The sequence below is a fragment of the Pelodiscus sinensis genome, chromosome 2 (assembly GCF_052426305.1).
Source record: "Pelodiscus sinensis isolate ZL-2025 chromosome 2, ASM5242630v1, whole genome shotgun sequence".
NCBI lineage: Eukaryota > Metazoa > Chordata > Testudines > Trionychidae > Pelodiscus > Pelodiscus sinensis.
Window position 1 is genome coordinate 837,084 of NC_143053.1, and position 18,797 is coordinate 855,880.

The 18,797-nt window shown below is 63.9% G+C and overlaps 1 protein-coding gene across 1 annotated transcript in view; it reads right to left on the minus strand.

Moving 5' to 3' along the window:
* The window catches only part of NRBP2 (nuclear receptor binding protein 2), an 81,684-nt gene that overhangs the window by 62,085 nt on the left and 802 nt on the right, over nucleotides 1-18,797 (minus strand). The window contains exon 2 of the mRNA XM_089776079.1: nucleotides 502-624. Within this exon, the coding sequence (XP_089632205.1) occupies nucleotides 502-624 (123 nt within the window). The remainder of the gene's footprint in view (nucleotides 1-501; nucleotides 625-18,797) is intronic.

Below are 18,797 nucleotides of genomic sequence, written 5' to 3' on the forward strand. Positions count from 1 at the left end.
CTCCTTGGCTGCCCATGAGCCTAAGAATCAGCCCCCTCATCCCCAGACCCACTCCAGAGCCTATGCCCATGGCCGGAATCCTCAATCTCCCCACTGCACCCCACACCCTGCCCAAGCCCAGTGACAGTGAGAGCATGGTGAACAGTGGAAGGGGGGGGATGGAGCGAGCAAGGGTCAGGGCCCCTGAGAAGGGGCTGGGCAGGGGTATGGCCTTAGGGCAGGGATGGGGTGTTTGGTTTTGTGCCGTTTGGAAGCTGGCAACCATAGACAGAAGAGCTGTCTCTAGGCATGGAGGAGGCACAGGGGAGCGACCTCTGATGTTCCTGGGGTGGGTCTGTACGGGCCGGAGATGAGCAACATCTCAAGGAGAATGTGTAGGCAGAAGCCACCTGAGCTGTAGGCCAGCAGGGCCAAGCGGGCCTGGGGTTTTAGGGAACTGATGAGTGCGGGGGGAGGGGAGTGCTTGTCCAGCCAGCACAAAAGCAGGAAGGAGCCAGTCACCTCATGGGCCTTGAAGGCCTTCTTGTCTGTGAAATGCAGCTCATTCCACACCACCTCCACGCCCTCCTCCGTGTCCATGGCCAGGAAGGTGCTCTGGATCCCAGGCATGTTCCCCTGGTTCACCTGTGAGGAACACATGAGACAGCACTGCAGTGGGCGCTACCCGGAGCCTATTCCAGCCAGGCTTGCAGCCCAGTTTCTCGCCAGCCCTGCAGAGAGAACAGCCAAGAGGGATGGGGGAGCTGGCTTTGCTAACGTGACACCAATGTTTAAAAAGGGCTGTAGAGGCCATCCTGGCAATTACAGACCAGTAAGTGTAACGTCAGTACCGGGCAAAGTAGTCGAAACAATAGTAAAGAATAAAATTGTCAGGTATGTAGAAGAACATAATTTGTTGGACAAAAGTCAATATGGTTTCTGTAAAGGGAAATCCTGTCTTACTAATCTGTTAGGGTATGTCTACACTACCCCCCTAGTTCGAACTAGCGGGGTAATGTATGCATACCGAACTTGCTAATGAAGCCCGGGATTTGAATTTCCCGGGCTTCATTAGCATAAAGCCGGCGCCGCCATTTTTAAAAGCCGGCTAGTGCGAACCCCGTGCTGTGCGGCTACACGCGGCACGGACTAGATAGTTCGGATTAGGCTTCCTAATCCGAACTATCTGTACACCTCGTTCCTCGTTCGGAAGCCTAATCCGAACTATCTAGTCCGTGCCGCATGTAGCCGCGCGGCACGGGGTTCGCACTAGCCGGCTTTTAAAAATGGCGGCGCCGGCTTTATGCTAATGAAACCCGGGAAATTCAAATCCCGGGCTTCATTAGCAAGTTCGGTATGCATACATTACCCCCCTAGTTTGAACTAGGGGGGTAGTGTAGACATACCCTTAGAGTTCTTTGAAGGGGTTAACAAACATGCGGACAAGGGGGATCCAGTAGATATAGTATACTTGGATTTTCAGAAAGCCTTTGACAAGGTCCCTCACCAAAGGCTCTTGTGTAAATTCCATGGCCATGGGATAAGAGGGAAGGTCCTTTCTTGGACTGAGAACTGGTTAAAAGACAAGAAACAAAGGGTAGGAATAAATGGTAAATTTTCAGATTGGAGAGGGGTAACTAGTGGTGTCCCCCAAGGGTCAGTCCTGGGACCAATCCTTTTCAACTTATTCATAAATGATCTAGAGAAAGGGGTAAGCAGTGAGGGTATGTCTACACTACCCCGCTAGTTCGAACTAGCGGGGTTATGTAGGCATACCGCACTTGCAAATGAAGCCCGGGATTTGAATTTCCCAGGCTTCATTTGCATAAGCCGGCCGGCGCCATTTTTAAATGCCGGCTTGTTCGAACCCCGTGCCGCGCGGCTACACGCGTCACGGGCTAGATAGTTCGAACTAGCAAGCCATTCCGAACTATCTGTACACCTCATTCCACGAGGCGTACAGATAGGGTACGTCTACACTACAACGTTAATTCGAACTAATTAGTTAATTCGAACTAAGCTAATTCGAACTAACGGATCCAGACTAAAAAACTAGTTCGAATTAGCGTTTTGCTAATTCGAACTAGCATGTCCACACATAGTGGACCCTGAACTGGGCTTAAGGATGGCCGGAAGCAGTGCCGGCAGGGCATCAGAGGAGGACTTAGAGCGTGGAGATGCTGCCTCAGGCTAGCCCAGGGCTGCGCTTAAAGGGACCCGACCCCCACCCTGGACAGACAGTTCTCAGGGGTGCCCCGCTTGCAAAGCAGTCCTGGCTTGGAGTGCCCGGAGTACCCACACTGGGCACATCACAGCACTCGGCCATCAGCCCGGATGCACGTGCCGCAGGCTGCCATCTGGGGAGAGAGGGCAATTGGGGGGCTGCAGGAGAGCTTCCACCCCCAGAAGCCCGCAGAGCCAGCCCAGTCCTCCCCATCGGGGGCTCGTGCCCCAGTCCTCCCTCACCTCCTTCCACTTTCCCTTCCCTAGCCCCTCTTCTTGATGTACAAAATAAAGGACACGTGTGTTCAAAAATAGAAACTCTGTTTATTTAACAAAACTCGGGGAAACTGGGAAAAGGAGGTGGGAGAGGGGAAGAGAGAGGGTGGGAGAGGGGAGGGGGAAAACTGGGAGGAGGGAGCTGAAAGGGGGAAGCAAGGGAAAGGAGGGGGTGGGGAAACTGAAGGATCAGGGGTGGGGGTCTCGCCGGGCCAACCGCCTTCCAGCACGGCGAGGGAGGGGGCCTCGGCGTCCCCGGGGGGATGGGGTGGAGGGTGCGGAGGTTGAGGTGGGGGGTGTGGACATTGAGGAAGAGGTTGTGGGGGTTGAGGAGGGAGAGGTGGGAGGGGGAGCAGGCGTGGGAGGAGGGACAGCAGTTGGGGGGGCAGCAGGCGCAGGACCAGCACGGGGCACCATGCTCTGCAGCAGGAGCTGCAGGTTGGTGCTCAGCCCTCGGAGCTCAGCCAGCAGCTCGTGGCGGACCTGCAGGTCTTCCCTCATCCACGCCTGTAGTGTGCGGTGCACGGCTCGCAGGGCCCCAAGGTGCTGGTCCCGGTACTCCTGCTCCGTGCTGGCGGTCCGGAGCAGGCCGCGGGTGCGGGAGCATGACCCGGGTGGGGTGGTGCGCCCTGCACGAGCAGCTGGTGCAGCTGTAGAGACAGAAGAGAAGTGGTCAGTTCTCCCTGGGGACACAGTAGATGATGCCCAGCCCCCTCCCCAACTCCGCAACGTGAGGGTGACCATGTCCTGCACCGTCACAGCCGCTGTGCTTGTACAGAGGCCATGGTCAGGATGTCTGGCTCTCCCCGGGACTGGGAGCTGCCCCAAGACCGCACCCATGTCCCTGTGCCATGTATAGTGTGGCCGGGGCGGCGGGGGGGAGGGGGAGATGTCCCCTGCCTCCGTGTAGAGGGGACATGTGAAGGGAAAGCATCCTGCTGGGTCCTGCCCCAGGGTCGGGAGCATGTCACGTCTCTTTGCACAAGCATGTGCCTATTGGGCAATGGCCCCTGGGTGTCACGCAGCTGGAGCGTGGCATGGCACGTGCTCGCACGTGCACAGGTGTCTGCGTGATCCGTGGAAGGCATGGCCCACGCGCGCGGTCCCTGGTCTCCCTCCCGCCTCCTCCCCCCCCCCCAGAACTATTTAATTCAAACTACTTACCCAGTACGGTCTCCCTGGACGACCCTGCTGGAACTGCTGGCGGTGGCCCTTCTGGTGCGCCCAGGTCAGGGCCCTCCAGTCCCGGCTCGCTGCCTCCCAGGCTGGCACGGACCGCCCCGCCCCCCAAGAGTCGGTCGAGGGCAGGGAAGTAGGGGCAGGTGGCAGCCCCTGCTGCGGCGCCGCCCCTGGTGGCCATGGGGTACGCCTGCCGCAGCTGTTTTACTTTCAGGTGCACCTGCTCCTGGGTGGCCTGTGTCCCTTTCGGGCCATGGCGGCCGCTATGCGCCCGTAGACGGCCACGTTCCTCCTCCTAGTACAGAGATCATGGACGCTGGGGGCCTGCCCCCAAACCTCAATGAGGTCCATGACCTCCACACTAGACCAGGAGGGTGCGCGCCATCTACGGCCCCTGGCTGGCCCCTGGGTGCTGGGGGACTGGGCGGGGGGACGGCTCGCTGGCACTGGCTGCCTGGCTCATCCTGCAGCCCCTGGTTCGGGGCAGAGACTGCTGGCAGGGTTGGCTGACTCTAGTGCCGTCTGGCCAGAGTCTACCCCTTTAAGGGCCCGGGGCTGGGGAGAGGAGAGGAGTTTTCCTGCTTTGGCCCAGAGCAGCCACCAGGGGAACCTGGGAAGGGCTGGGCTCCCACTAGTTTGAACTAAAGGGCTACACAGCCCTTAATTTGAACTAGTAAGTTCGAACTAGGTTTAATCCTCGTAAAATGAGGTTTTCCTAGTTCGAACTAAGCGCTCCGTTAGTTCGAATTAAGTTCGAACTAACGGAGCGCTAGTGTAGCGCCTATGAAAGTTAGTTCGAACTAACTTTGTAGTGTAGACATACCCATAGTTCGGAATGGCTTGCTAGTTCGAACTATCTAGCCCGTGCCGCGTGTAGCCGCGCGGCACGGGGTTCGAACAAGCCGGCATTTAAAAATGGCGCCGGCCGGCTTATGCAAATGAAGCCCAGGAAATTCAAATCCCGGGCTTCATTTACAAGTGCGGTATGCCTACATTACCACCCTAGTTCGAACTAGCGGGGTAGTGTAGACATACCCTGAGGTGGTAAAGTTTGCGGATGATACCAAACTGTTTAGGATAGTCAAGACAGAAGCAGACTGTGAAGAACTTCAACAAGATCTCACCAAACTGAGTGATTGGGCAACAAAACGGCAAATGAAATTTAATGTGGATAAGTGTAAAGTATCAGAGGGGTAGCCGTGTTAGTCTGAATCTGCAAAGGCGACGAGGAGTCCTGTGGCACCTTAGAGACTAACTGAAGTGTAGGAGCATAAGCTTTCGTGGGCAAAGACCCACTTCGTCAAAACGAAGACAAAGTGGGTCTTTGCCCACGAAAGTTTATGCTCCTACACTTCAGTTAGTCTATAAAGTGTAAAGTAATGCACGTTGGAAAAAAACAACCCCAACTATACGTACAGTATGATGGGGGCTAATTTAGCTACAGCAAATCAGGAAAGAGATCTTGGAGTTATCGTGGATAGTTCTATGAAAACTTCCACACAGTGTGCAGCGGCGGTCAAAAAGGCAAATAGGATGCTAGGAATTATTAAGAAAGGGATAGAAAATAAGACCCAGAATATCTTACTGCCCCTGTATAAAACTATGGTACGTCCATATCTTGAATACTGTGTACAGATGTGGTCTCCTCACCTCAAAAAAAATATTTTGGCCTTGGAAAGGGTTCAGAAAAGGGCAACTAGAATGATGAGGGGTTTGGAACGGGTCCCATATGAAGAGAGGCTAAAGTGACTGAGACTTTTCAGTTTAGAAAAGAGGAGACTGAGGGGGGATATGATAGAGGTCTATAAAATCATGAGTGGTGTGGAGAGGGTGAATAAAGAAAAGTTATTTATTAGTTCCCATAATAGAAGAACTAGAGGACACCAAATGAAATTAATGGGGAGTAGGTTTAAAACTAATAAAAGAAAGTTCTTCACGCAACGCGTAGTCAACCTGTGGAACTCCTTGCCAGAGGAGGCTGTGAAGGCTAGGACTATAACAGAGTTTAAAGAGAAGCTGGATAATTTCATGGAGGTTAGGTCCATAAAAGGCTAGTAGGCAGGGGATTAAATGGTGTCCTTGGCCTCTGTTTGTCAGAGGCTGGAGAGGGATGGCAGGAGACAAATCGCTTGATCATTGTCTTCGGTCCACCCTCTCCGGGGCACCTGGTGCTGGCCACTGTTGGCAGACAGGCTACTGGGCTAGATGGACCTTTGGTCTGACCCATTACGGCCGTTCTTATGTTCTTATGCAGGACAAGCAGCTTCTGCCCCCAGCCAGCCCAGCTCCTTTTACCTGCTGAAAACCAGAACTGTTCTGCCTCCTTTGGGCGAGATGCAGAGTCCCCGTGGCCAGGGCCTCTGTGGCCCAGGACTAGCCTCTGGCCAGCCTGTCCTCTGCGGAGGGAGATGCGGGTGCCAAGGAAGAATGACCCAGCAGTCCCACAGATCCACTAGCAAGGGAGGACGGAGCTGGGCAGGCGGCCCATGGACCAGCTCCTGCTCCAGGCAGACAAAGTGCTTTTGTTCCCCCTGAGCTCTCAAGCTCCGCGTGCTGCATGCGCAGACCAGCACAGAGACCCAGGAAGGCTGCCAGTCGCCCTGCCCCGCCAGCCTCGGCTCACAGGCTGTGGGGCCGGCTCTGCCCTCGGTGCAGCCCGTCCCGTCGCTGTGGGGCCGGCTCTGCCCTCGGCCCAGCCCCCCTCCCTCATTCCCGGGCCTGTCGCTGTGGGGCTGGCTCTGCCCTCGGCCCAGCCCCCCTCCCTCATTCCCAGGCCTGTCGCTGTGGGGCCGGCTCTGCCCTCGGCCCAGCCCCCCTCCCTCATTCCCGGGCCTGTCGCTGTGGGGCTGGCTCTGCCCTCGGCCCAGCCCCCCTCCCTCATTCCCAGGCCTGTCGCTGTGGGGCCAGCTCTGCCCTCGGCCCAGCCCCCCTCCCTCATTCCCGGGCCTGTCGCTGTGGGGCCGGCTCTGCCCTCGGCCCAGCCCCCCTCCCTCATTCCCGGGCCTGTCGCTGTGGGGCCGGCTCTGCCCTCGGCCCAGCCCCCCTCCCTCATTCCCGGGCCTGTCGCTGTGGGGCCGGCTCTGCCCTCGGCCCAGCCCCCCTCCCTCATTCCCGGGCCTGTCACTGTGGGGCCGGCTCTGCCCTCGGCCCAGCCCCCCTCCCTCATTCCCGGGCCAGTCGCTGTGGGGCCGGCTCTGCCCTAGGCCCAGCCACCCTCCCTCATTCCCGGGCCTGTCGCTGTGGGGCCGGCTCTGCCCTCGGCCCAGCCCCCCTCCCTCATTCCCGGGCCTGTCGCTGTGGGGCCGGCTCTGCCCTCGGCCCAGCCCCCCTCCCTCATTCCCGGGCCTGTCGCTGTGGGGCCGGCTCTGCCCTCGGCCCAGCCCCCCTCCCTCATTCCCGGGCCTGTCGCTGTGGGGCCGGCTCTGCCCTCGGCCCAGCCCCCCTCCCTCATTCCCGGGCCTGTCGCTGTGGGGCCGGCTCTGCCCTCGGCCCAGCCCCCCTCCCTCATTCCCGAGCCTGTCGCTGTGGGGCCGGCTCTGCCCTCGGCCCAGCCCCCCTCCCTCATTCCCGGGCCAGTCGCTGTGGGGCCGGCTCTGCCCTCGGCCCAGCCCCCCTCCCTCATTCCCGGGCCTGTCGCTGTGGGGCCGGCTCTGCCCTCGGCCCAGCCCCCCTCCCTCATTCCCGGGCCTGTCGCTGTGGGGCCGGCTCTGCCCTCGGCCCAGCCCCCCTCCCTCATTCCCGGGCCCTGTCGCTGTGGGGCCGGCTCTGCCCTCGGCCCAGCCCCCCTCCCTCATTCCCGGGCCTGTCGCTGTGGGGCCGGCTCTGCCCTCGGCCCAGCCCGTCCTGTCGCTGTGGGGCCGGCTCTGCCCTCGGCCCAGCCCCTCACATGCCCTGAGCAGCGTGGGGGGTGTGAGGAAGTGGGACCGAGGGGGAGGACAGAACGGGGGCTGGGGGAGCTGGTCTCTGAGCCCACATGTCCCAGGTGCGCAGGGCCGGAGAGGCAGGTGTCCCAGGGCAGGTGCTGAGCCGGGCTGGGAAGCCCCCGGCAGGCAGGGTGGCTGCAATAAAGCTGCCCAGCGACTCCACCCAGGCCCGGACATGATAAGAGGCAGCTCCCTGCAGGGTCACATGAGCCCAGCAGCAGCCTGGTCCCTGCGATAAGCCCCAGCTCCTGCCTCAGCCCAGGGACACGGTCTCCTCCCGCTCTGGCCGCGCCGCCGTCCTGCCCCCGGCCCCTCCGCGGGGGGCTCATCATCTACCGCTGGCTCTGCGATACAGAGCCGTTGCCAGTATCCAAAAGGGGGTCGTAAGGACGAGGGAGAAAACTTGTTCATCTTGGCCTCTGAGCACAGGACAAGAAGCAAGGGGCTTGAACTGCAGCCAGGGAGGTTCAGGTTGGACATTAGGAAAAAGTTCCTGCCTGTCAGGGGGGTTAAACACTGGGATAAATTGCCCAGGGAGGTTGTGGAATCCCCGTCTCTGGAGATACTGAAGAGCAGGTTGGATAAACGCCCACCAGGGATGGTCTAGGCAGTGCCGGGTCCTGCCATGAGGGCGGGGGCTGGACTCGATGACCCCTCGAGGTCCCTTCCCGTCCTAGTGTTCTAGGAGTCTATGATTCTATGAACCCCAGGCCCTGGCTGCAGCCGCTACCAACCCTACAAAGAGCCTGCAGGAGAGGGACTCTGGGGCCAGCATGTCCCTGTGTGGCATGGAGGGGAAGGGACCTTCACACACAAATCTCCCTAAAGCCCAAGGGAGAACGTTAATTCCTAAGCCGGGAGGGCGTGTGTGTGGAATGAATCCTGCCGGATGCCTGCCCGAGCAGCCTGGTGCTTGGACATGAAGCAGTGGGATTAAGGGGCTGCCCACCCGGAGCCAGGCGACACCTCAGCAGCCTCACAGCGGAGGCATGCGACAGAGCCATCAACGCCGCACATCTCCCAAAACCGCTAGTCTGCAGGACCTGCCACACCAGCACCTATGCGGAGCCAAGTGCCAGTCCCCGCCCACCCCAGCAGCCAACCCTTCCAGCTGCTTCAAAGGAAGATGCAAGAAACGCTGAAGCCGGCAATACTGGAATAATCCTTTTCTGAATCTGGCCAAGCTCTCAGTCACAATTATAGCGTGCAGCGGGGAGTTCCAGAGGCCAGCTCAGGGCCGGGTGAGAGTGGGGGTGGGAACTACCAGACAGGAAGGCTCTCTCCACTCCCTAGAGCACAGCCAATCTGTCATGGCCTTTGAGAAAGCACAAACAAGCACCACTAGCCCCATTCCACAGGCAGCGGGCGCAGAACACACACGTGTCTCAATATTTGGATTTCACTGATGCATTTGATCCTGCATCTCCTGAAAACATGCTCAGCGGTAATTCAAGCTGGCTTGGGCTCAGTGCTGGCGCGCACACTGCAAGGCCCCAGGAAACCAGCGTGCTATCCAACGGGGGATGCGTCTGACCGGGAGCAGCAGGGGCCAGAGTTAGCTCGGCTGTGATTTAACATCTCCACGAGCCTCCAGGGCTACACTGCCTGTGGAGGACATTCACGCACAGGCAGCACCAAACTGGGAGAAGCAGGGAATCCCCGGGAGGCTGCAGCAACAGTAGCACTAGAGCCAAGGCCAGGACGGGGTTCACCCTTCGGCAGCCTACCCAGAACAGGGAGTGCACGTTGGACCAGTTAACCCGTGCGGGCTGGAGCAGCTCCCCAGCATGGACAGGGGCTGGCTGCAGAAGCCCCTGCCTGCAGGGAGAAGGGGCACTCAAGCCCAGTGGTGAGGGGCAGAGGGGAGCGCCGCCCCTTTAATCAGTTAAACCGGATTTTACCTCCCTAACCCATAACGCCAGAGCCCTGGAAACAGGGAGCTGCAGTTAGACACCTGGGGCTCTGCCTCTGTGGATTAGGCTCAGGGACTGGCCGACTGTTCGCCTCCGCCTTCCCCTTGGGGTGGGGTGGGAGTACTCATCAGAACGGCCGGCTGGGTCAGACCGATCATACAACACTAGGACAGGCAGGGACCTCGAGAGTCAGCGAGTCCAGCCCCTGCCCCATGGCAGGACCAAGTACTGACTAGACCAAAGGTCCGTCTAGACCAGTGTCCTGTCTTCAAGTCCACCCTAGAATACGCAAGGAGCTGATAGAGGAGGAACCTGAGCCTTTAGCTACCGCCTCTGAAAAGCCACGGAAGTCGGGAGAGATTCCAGAAGACCAGAAAAGAATAAATCTAGTGCCCATCTATAAAAAGGGAATTAGAACAACCCAGGAAACCACAGACCGGTCAGTTTAACTTCTGTGCCATGGAAGGTAATGGAGCAAGTAATTAAAGATTCTTCTGCAAATATCTGGAAGAAAATAAGGTGAGAGGGAACGGCCAGCCTGGATTTGGAAAGAACAAATCACGTCAAACCAATCTGATAGCTTTCTTTGCTAGGATAACAGTCTTGTGGCTAAGGGGGAAGCGGTGGATGTGGGATACCTAGACTTTAGGAATGAATTTGGTATGGTCTTGCATGACCTTCCTATCAACAGACTAGGCAAACAACTTAGATGGGGCGGGTGCAGAACTGGCTGGAGAACCGTTCTCAGAGTCGTTATTAACCGTTCACAATCCTGCTGGGAGGGTAGAACAAGTGGGGTTCTGCAGGGGTCTGTGTTGGGACCAGCTCTGTTCTGATCTTTTGTGTACGTCTACTGCTGTAGATTTCACGGGGCAGGCCAGATTTCATGGGCCCTGATGCGTTGGTAGGGCCCTGGGCATGGCATGAGGCCCCTATGAACCTCTCCCTCACACCTGGACTTTCCTGGGGCTTGTCAGCCAGGCTCCAACCATCCCAGCAACACCCAAGGGTCCAAGGCTGCTTCTTCCCCAGGACACCATCTCCCCACTCCCTGCTACTACCCGGCTCAGAGTCGGGGGCTGACGCCATGGGGCGGAGGGCAGCCGGAGCGGACGCTCACACTGTGCACAGCACCAGGGATACAGGGTGCAGGCCTGGGTACCAGGAGCTCCTGGAGCAGCTCTGGGACGGGCAGCAATAAAGATTGGCCCAAGGGGTTAAGAGCTCAACGTCTTTGGTACCAGAGGGGCTGAAGCGCAGACTGCCAGCCTCAGGGCGGTGGGGAGCAAGGCGCAGGCTGCTGGCCTCAGGGAAGGGGGGGGGGGAAGCAAGGCGCAGGCTGCCGGCCTCGGGGGGGGGGGGGAGAAAGCAAGGCGCAGGCTGCCGGCCTCGGGGGGGGGGGGAGAAAGCAAGGCGCAGGCTGCCGGCCTCGGGGGGGGGGGGGGGGAGAAAGCAAGGCGCAGGCTGCCGGCCTCGGGGGGGGGGGGGGAGAAAGCAAGGCGCAGGCTGCCGGCCTCGGGGGGGGGGGGGAGAAAGCAAGGCGCAGGCTGCCGGCCTCGGGGGGGGGGGGGGAGAAAGCAAGGCGCAGGCTGCCGGCCTCGGGGGGGGGGGAGAAAGCAAGGCGCAGGCTGCCGGCCTCGGGGGGGGGGGAGAAGCAAGGCGCAGGCTGCCGGCCTCGGGGGGGGGGGCGGGGGAGAAAGCAAGGCGCAGGCTGCCGGCCTCGGGGGGGGGGGGGAGAAAGCAAGGCGCAGGCTGCCGGCCTCGGGGGGGGGGGGGAGAAAGCAAGGCGCAGGCTGCCGGCCTCGGGGGGGGGGGAGAGCAAGGCGCAGGCTGCCGGCCTCGGGGGGGGGGGGGGGAAAGCAAGGCGCAGGCTGCCGGCCTCGGGGGGGGGGGGGGGGGGAAAGCAAGGCGCAGGCTGCCGGCCTCGGGGGGGGGGGGGAGAAAGCAAGGCGCAGGCTGCCGGCCTCGGGGGGGGGGGAGGGGAGAAGCAAGGCGCAGGCTGCCGGCCTCGGGGGGGGGGGGGAGAAAGCAAGGCGCAGGCTGCCGGCCTCGGGGGGGGGGAGAAAGCAAGGCGCAGGCTGCCGGCCTCGGGGGGGGGGAAGCAAGGCGCAGGCTGCCGGCCTCGGGGGGGGGGGGAGAAGCAAGGCGCAGGCTGCCGGCCTCGGGGGGGGGGGAGAAAGCAAGGCGCAGGCTGCCGGCCTCGGGGGGGGGGGGGAAGCAATGCGCAGGCTGCCAGCCTCGGGGGGGGGGGAAGCAAGGCGCAGGCTGCCGGCCTCGGGGGGGGGGAAAGCAAGGCGCAGGCTGCCGGCCTCGGGGGGGGGGGAAGCAAGGCGCAGGCTGCCGGCCTCGGGGGGGGGGGGAAGCAAGGCGCAGGCTGCCGGCCTCGGGGGGGGGGAAGCAAGGCGCAGGCTGCCGGCCTCGGGGGGGGGGGAAGCAAGGCGCAGGCTGCCGGCCTCGGGGGGGGGGGGAAGCAAGGCGCAGGCTGCCGGCCTCGGGGGGGGGGGGAAGCAAGGCGCAGGCTGCCGGCCTCGGGGGGGGGGGGGAAGCAAGGCGCAGGCTGCCGGCCTCGGGGGGGGGGGAAGCAAGGCGCAGGCTGCCGGCCTCGGGGGGGGGGGAAAGCAAGGCGCAGGCTGCCGGCCTCGGGGGGGGGGGGGGAAGCAAGGCGCAGGCTGCCGGCCTCGGGGGGGGGGGGAAGCAAGGCGCAGGCTGCCGGCCTCGGGGGGGGGGGGAAGCAAGGCGCAGGCTGCCGGCCTCGGGGGGGGGGGGGAAGCAAGGCGCAGACTGCCGGCCTCGGGGGGGGGGGGAAGCAAGGCGCAGACTGCCGGCCTCGGGGGGGGGGGGAAGCAAGGCGCAGGCTGCTGGCCTCGGGGGGGGGGGGGGGAAGCAAGGCGCAGGCTGCCGGCCTCGGGGCGGGGGAAGCAAGGCGCAGGCTGCTGGCCTCGGGGGCGGGGGAAGCAAGGCACTGGCTGCTGGCCTCGGGGGGGGGGAAGCAAGGCGCAGGCTGCTGGCCTCGGGGGGGGGGGGGGGGGAAGCAAGGCGCAGGCTGCTGGCCTCGGGGGGGGGGGGAAGCAAGGCGCAGGCTGCTGGCCTCGGGGGGGGGGGAAGCAAGGCGCAGGCTGCTGGCCTCGGGGGGGGGGAAGCAAGGCGCAGGCTGCTGGCCTCGGGGGGGGGGGGGGAAGCAAGGCGCAGGCTGCTGGCCTCGGGGGGGGGGGGGAAGCAAGGCGCAGGCTGCTGGCCTCGGGGGGGGGGAAGCAAGGCGCAGGCTGCTGGCCTCGGGGGGGGGGAAGCAAGGCGCAGGCTGCTGGCCTCGGGGGGGGGGGGAAGCAAGGCGCAGGCTGCTGGCCTCGGGGGGGGGGGAAGCAAGGCGCAGGCTGCTGGCCTCGGGGGGGGGCGGGGGAAGCAAGGCCCAGGCTGCTGGCCTCGGGGGGGGGGGGAAGCAAGGCCCAGGCTGCTGGCCTCGTGGGGGGGGGGGAAGCAAGGCGCAGGCTGCTGGCCTCGGGGGGGGAAGCAAGGCCCAGGCTGCTGGCCTCGGGGGGGGGGGGAAGCAAGGCCCAGGCTGCCGGCCTCGGGGGGGGGGGAAGCAAGGCGCAGGCTGCTGGCCTCGGGGGGGGGAAGCAAGGCCCAGGCTGCCGGCCTCGGGGGGGGGGGAAGCAAGGCGCAGGCTGCTGGCCTCGGGGGGGGGGAAGCAAGGCGCAGGCTGCCGGCCTCGGGGGGGGGGGGAAGCAAGGCGCAGGCTGCCGGCCTCGGGGGGGGGAGCGAAGCTGACACGCAGAAGTAGGAGGCTGCAGGTGCCAGAGGCTGAAGGACGCGCTGCAGGGAACGCTCCTGCCCTAACACCAGGACTGGGGAGCTGGACCAGACGGACCCTCGCCCCCCTTGGAGAGCCAGGGCGGGCGCTTTCCTGGTTTGCCTTTGTGCTGGAACGCGACATTAGCAATTGAGGGAAAGAAGAGTTTTACTCCCCCAGGTTCCGTGGGCCCCAGCGGTGCCCGGGGGAGGGTCGGACCCCTTGCCACAGTGCTCGGGTCGGGAGGGCAGGTTCCCAGGGTGCCCCAGGCAGAAGAGAGCAGCTGCCTGGGCACACGGCCTAGGGCCACGCCTGGGAAACTAGGAACCAACCTGGGTTCATTCGACCCTCCCCTTAGTACCAAACTGGATGTTTCGGCTCTGGGCAGAGTCTGCGTCACTACCAGGCAGCTGCCGGCAGCAGGCTCACCCCACCTGGCCTGGCTCACTCTGCCTGCTGGGGCACAGGCCCACCCGCCCAGGCTTGTTCCGCCCGCCCCAAGCAGGCTCTGGTGTGTGCTGACCAATGCATCCGACTGTGCCCCGCCTCCGCCGCACCAAAGGCTGATAACCTGCCTGCATCTGGAGGGTGCCCCGGTGGAGACTGGTAGCCCCAGCAAGGCCCTGCCGCATGCCCACTCGCACCGAGCGCAAGGCGAACGCTCCCGCTCCCCTATGGGAGCTGGACTCTGAAGTCAGGTCCCAAGGCAAGGAGGGATCGCAGGGCCAGCCGCGGGCCCTGGGGAGGGGATCTGGAAGCCAGGGGACCCCAGAAGTCATGTCTCACAATTTACTAGAGCTCTCGGAAGGAGTCAATAAGCATGGGACTCAGGGTGAGTCCGTGGCTAGAGTCTGCCTGGAGTCCCCGAGAGCCTCGGGCAAGGTCCCTGTGACAGACGGCTGGCTAAGCCAGCGCTCTGCCATTGTGGCCTGGCTAAGGGGACAGCCGAGCAAGCCCCGGCCTGAAGAGCTGTTGGAAGCAGCTGTGGGCCTCCCGGGGCGAGGGCTACATAAGGCAGAGGAAGGAAGCCAGGAGCGGAGGAGCCGGCCGACTTGACTGTAAACTTTGTCCGTAGAAGGGGGTGGGAACTGAAAGTAAAAGCCTGGGGGACTGCACCGGCCAGGTGTCCCAGAGCTAGAGGCCTGCGTGAGGACCCCGCCCAGCCTGCACCGGAGGCAGCCCTGGGGAAGGAGGAAAGGCCCTCTCCTGCATGGGGAGCCAGGTCCAAGAGAGGAAACAAAGGGCAGGAACAAAAGGTCGGTTTCCACCGTGGAGAGGACAGAACAGCCGGGTGCCCCAGGAGTCTACAGCGGGAGCAGGGCTGGGCGAACTTGAGGGGCAAGCTCCCACGGGTACAGAGATAATGAAGGCCAGAGCAGACTGAGGCGTTCCAAGGGCTCTTGCGGCGCCGGGGGACAGAGTGGCAGATGGAATTCAGTCCTGACTAACGCAAAGGCAGGTAGGTTGGCAAACACCATCCCAACCACAGGCTCTAAATTAGCTGTTCCTGCTGAAGAAAGTTCTTGGAGTCACAGCGGCAAGTGCTCTGAAAACTGCTGCTGAGTGGGCAGCAGCCGCCAGGACAACTAGGATACTGACAGGGGAGGCCACGGTCGAAATCTATGCTGTGTCCACACCTGGGATCCGGGGTCCGATTCGGAGTGCTCCCCTCAAAAGGGATACAGTGGAGCTCAGAGGCACCTGGTCAGGAGGAACCCGGCAGGGAGGGGACCTCTGGCCACATGACCCTCCACCCCACACCAGGGAAGGGCTGGGACAGCCCTGCTCTGCCTCCTCCCCATCCTTGCTCTGCCTTCACCTGGCCTTGCTCTGCCCTCTCCCTACCTTTTCCCCCCAATCAAGGCAGTTGGGGGACCAGCAGGAGGGGTCCACTGACCCCCCTGCCCTCACTGGCAGGGATAGCAGAGCAAGGTATAAAGTTCGCTTTGGTCCCTGAGCTGCATCGCTCTGCGACGGTTCAGCCCTCTTCCCCAGAGCCCCATGGTCGGGAGCTGGCCCCCTCCTGCAGGCGCCAGGTCTCCTCCACTAGCCCCCACCCCTGCAGGCCAGCCCCTCCCGCCTACAGCATTTGGGGCACGTGACCCCCATGCCTCACCCCTGGCAGGGCAGGAAAAGGTTCCATGGGGGCCACAAAGATGGTCCAGGGCATGGCCCAGCTGCTGCAGGTGGCGGGTTCACCTTAGAAGTGGCTGCAAATGGTGAACACCGTGGGAGCAGAGCTGTTCCGAGAACCCTGCAAAGCCACGAGCAGCCACTGCGTGTCCAGGGACCCGCGGACCCGTGCTGCAGCACATGGCGCAGATGTGGCTCCACGTTTTCTAGCCAGTTATTTACCTTTGCACAAACACAGACGCCAGGCAGTGAAATCAGCAGGCAGCAGGTTTAATATCAACAGAAGGAAGGATCTACCCTTCCCCCTTCCCGCACAGCTGAGCAAGTGCCTCTTGTTGCTAGGGGTGCTGTGATGGCCAGAGGTAGAACTGGATAATTCAGTGGGGAACAGATCCATCCACGGCCATTAGCCAAGCACTCAGACAGCCCCATGCTGGGGCAGCCGGCCCTCCGACTGCCAGACGCTGGGCCTGGAGACCGGGTGGGCCTTAGCGGAAGGGCTCTGCCCTGCTCATTCCCCAGAAGCCCTGGGAACCGGCCACTGTCAGAGACAGACAAGCTGACAAGGCGGACCAGGGTCTGACCTAGCATGGCAGCTCTGCCCCTGGCTCTCCCCACGCCTCTCCCGTTTTTACAGTCAGCCCTCCCACTCACCACATGGCTTCTTCTGCTGCACTCCCCTGCCCCACCAGGCACGGCGCGCCCCGCTGCACTCGCCCGCCCCGCCGGGCACGGCGCGCCCCGCTGCACTCGCCCGCCCCGCCGGGCACGGCGCGCCCCGCTGCACTCGCCCGCCCCGCCGGGCACGGCGCGCCCCGCTGCACTCGCCCGCCCCGCCAGGAACAGCACACCCCGCTGCACTCGCCCGCCCCGCCGGGCACGGCGCACCCCGCTGCACTCGCCCGCCCCACCAGGAACAGCGCACCCCGCTGCACTCGCCCGCCCCGCCGGGCACGGCGCGCCCCGCTGCACTCGCCCGCCCCGCCAGGAACGGCGCACCCCGCTGCACTCGCCCGCCCCGCCAGGAACGGCGCACCCCGCTGCACTCGCCCGCCCCGCCGGGCACGGCGCACCCCGCTGCACTCGCCCGCCCCACCAGGAACAGCGCACCCCGCTGCACTCGCCCGCCCCGCCACACTCGCCCGCCCCGCCGGGCACGGCGCGCCCCGCCGCACTCGCCCGCCCCGCCGGGCACGGCGCGCCCCGCCGCACTCGCCCGCCCCGCCGGGCACGGCGCGCCCCGCCGCACCCCCCCCGCCCCGCCGGGCACGGCGCGCCCCGCCGCACTCCCCCGCCCCACAAGGCACGGCGCACCCCGCCGCACTCCCCCGCCCCACAAGGCACGGCGCACCCCGCTGCACTCCCCCGTCCCACAAGGCACGGCGCACCCCGCTGCACTCCCCCGTCCCACAAGGCACGGCGCACCCCGCTGCACTCGCCTGCCCCACAAGGCACGGCGCACCCTGCTGCACTCGCCTGCCCCACCGGGCACAGCGCACCCCGCTGCACTCGCCTGCCCCACCGGGCACAGCGCACCCCGCTGCACTCCCCTGCCCCACAAGGCACAGCGCACCCCGCTGCACTCCCCTGCCCCGCTGGGCACAGCGCACCCCGCTGCACTCCCCTGCCCCGCTGGGCACAGCGCACCCCGCTGCACTCCCCTGCCCCACCAGGCACAGCGCACCCCGCTGCACTCCCCTGCCCCGCTGGGCTCAGCGCACCCCGCTGCACTCCCCTGCCCCGCCGGGCACAGCGCACCCCGCTGCACTCTCCTGCCCCACCAGGCATGGTGCACCCCGCTGCACTCCCCTGCCCCACCAGGCACTGCGCACCCCGCTGCACTCCCCTGCCCCACCAGGCACGGCGCACCCCGCTGCACTCCCCTGCCCCACAAGGCACAGTGCACCCCGCTGCACTCCCCTGCCCCGCTGGGCACAGCGCACCCCGCTGCACTCCCCTGCCCCGCTGGGCACAGCGCACCCCGCTGCACTCCCCTGCCCCACCAGGCACAGTGCACCCCGCTGCACTCCCCTGCCCCACCAGGCACGGCGCACCCCGCTGCACTCTCCTGCCCCACCAGGCACGGCGCACCCCGCTGCACTCCCCTGCCCCGCTGGGCACAGCGCACCCCGCTGCACTCCCCTGCCCCACCAGGCATGGCGCACCCCGCTGCACTCCCCTGCCCCGCCGGGCACGGCGCACCCCGCTGCACTCCCCTGCCCCGCCGGGCACGGCGCACCCCGCTGCACTCCCCTGCCCCACCAGGCACGGCGCACCCCGCTGCACTCCCCTGCCCCGCTGGGCACAGCGCACCCTTGGCCAAGATGAATGAATGTGACCAAAGCAAAGCAAGACAAAACCAACACTGCATGCAGATGTGGTCATCTCGACTCAGCAAAGTTACCTTGGCATTGGACAAAGTTCAGAAAAGGGCAACAAAACCAACGAGGGGATTGGAACAGTTGCCACAGGAGGAGAGATTAAAAAGACTGGGACTTTTCAGCTTAGAAGAAAGAGGGGCTATGATCGAGGTCTTTAAAATCATGACAAGTGTGGAGAAAGTGAATAAGGAAAAGTTATTTACTTGTTCCCATGACACAAGAACTAAGGGGTCAGCAAATGATGTTAACAGGAAGCAGGTTTAAAACAGAGAAAAGACAGTATTTCTTCACACAACACACAGTTAACCTGTGGAACTCCTTGCCAGGGGATGTTGTGAAGACCAGGACTTTAACAGGGTTCAAAAAAGAGCTAGATAGGTGCATGGAGGTTGGGTCCAGCAATAGCTGTTAGCCAGGCTGGGTGAGGAGGGTGTCCCTGGCCTCTGTTTGTCAGGGGCTGGGAATGGGGGCGGGATCACTGGCTGATTCCCTGGTCCGTTCCCTCCCTCTGGGGCACGGGCCTTGGCTGCTTTGGGCCGACAGGACCCTGGGCTGGAGGGACCTTTGCTCTGACCCGCCTGGCCGCTTTTGTCTGATGCTCTTATTTAGGCCCCCGGGCAGGCACAGCGGGCAGAGGGGGCAGGGGAGGGCTCAGCCCGCCGCCAGCCCCAGGGGTCCCTCCGGGGGCGGGGAGCGCCCTGGTTCCGCAGCCGCTCGCCCGGAGTCCGGGGGGGGGGGGCGAGGACAGAGAAGGGAGTCCAGGCGGGCAAGAGTCCGTCTGACCCGCGGCAGCTCCTGCCCCGCGCCCGACTCGGCCCCGCAGACCCCCCCAGAACCCCCAGCCCCCCCCGGATCCCCAGCCCCCCCGGATCCCCAGCTCCCGCAGCCCCCCCAGCACCCCCAGCCCCCCGGACACCAGCTCCCGCAGACCCCCCCAGAACCCCCAGCCCCCCCCGATCCCCAGCTCCCGCAGCTCCCCCCAGGACCCCCAGCCTCCCCCAGA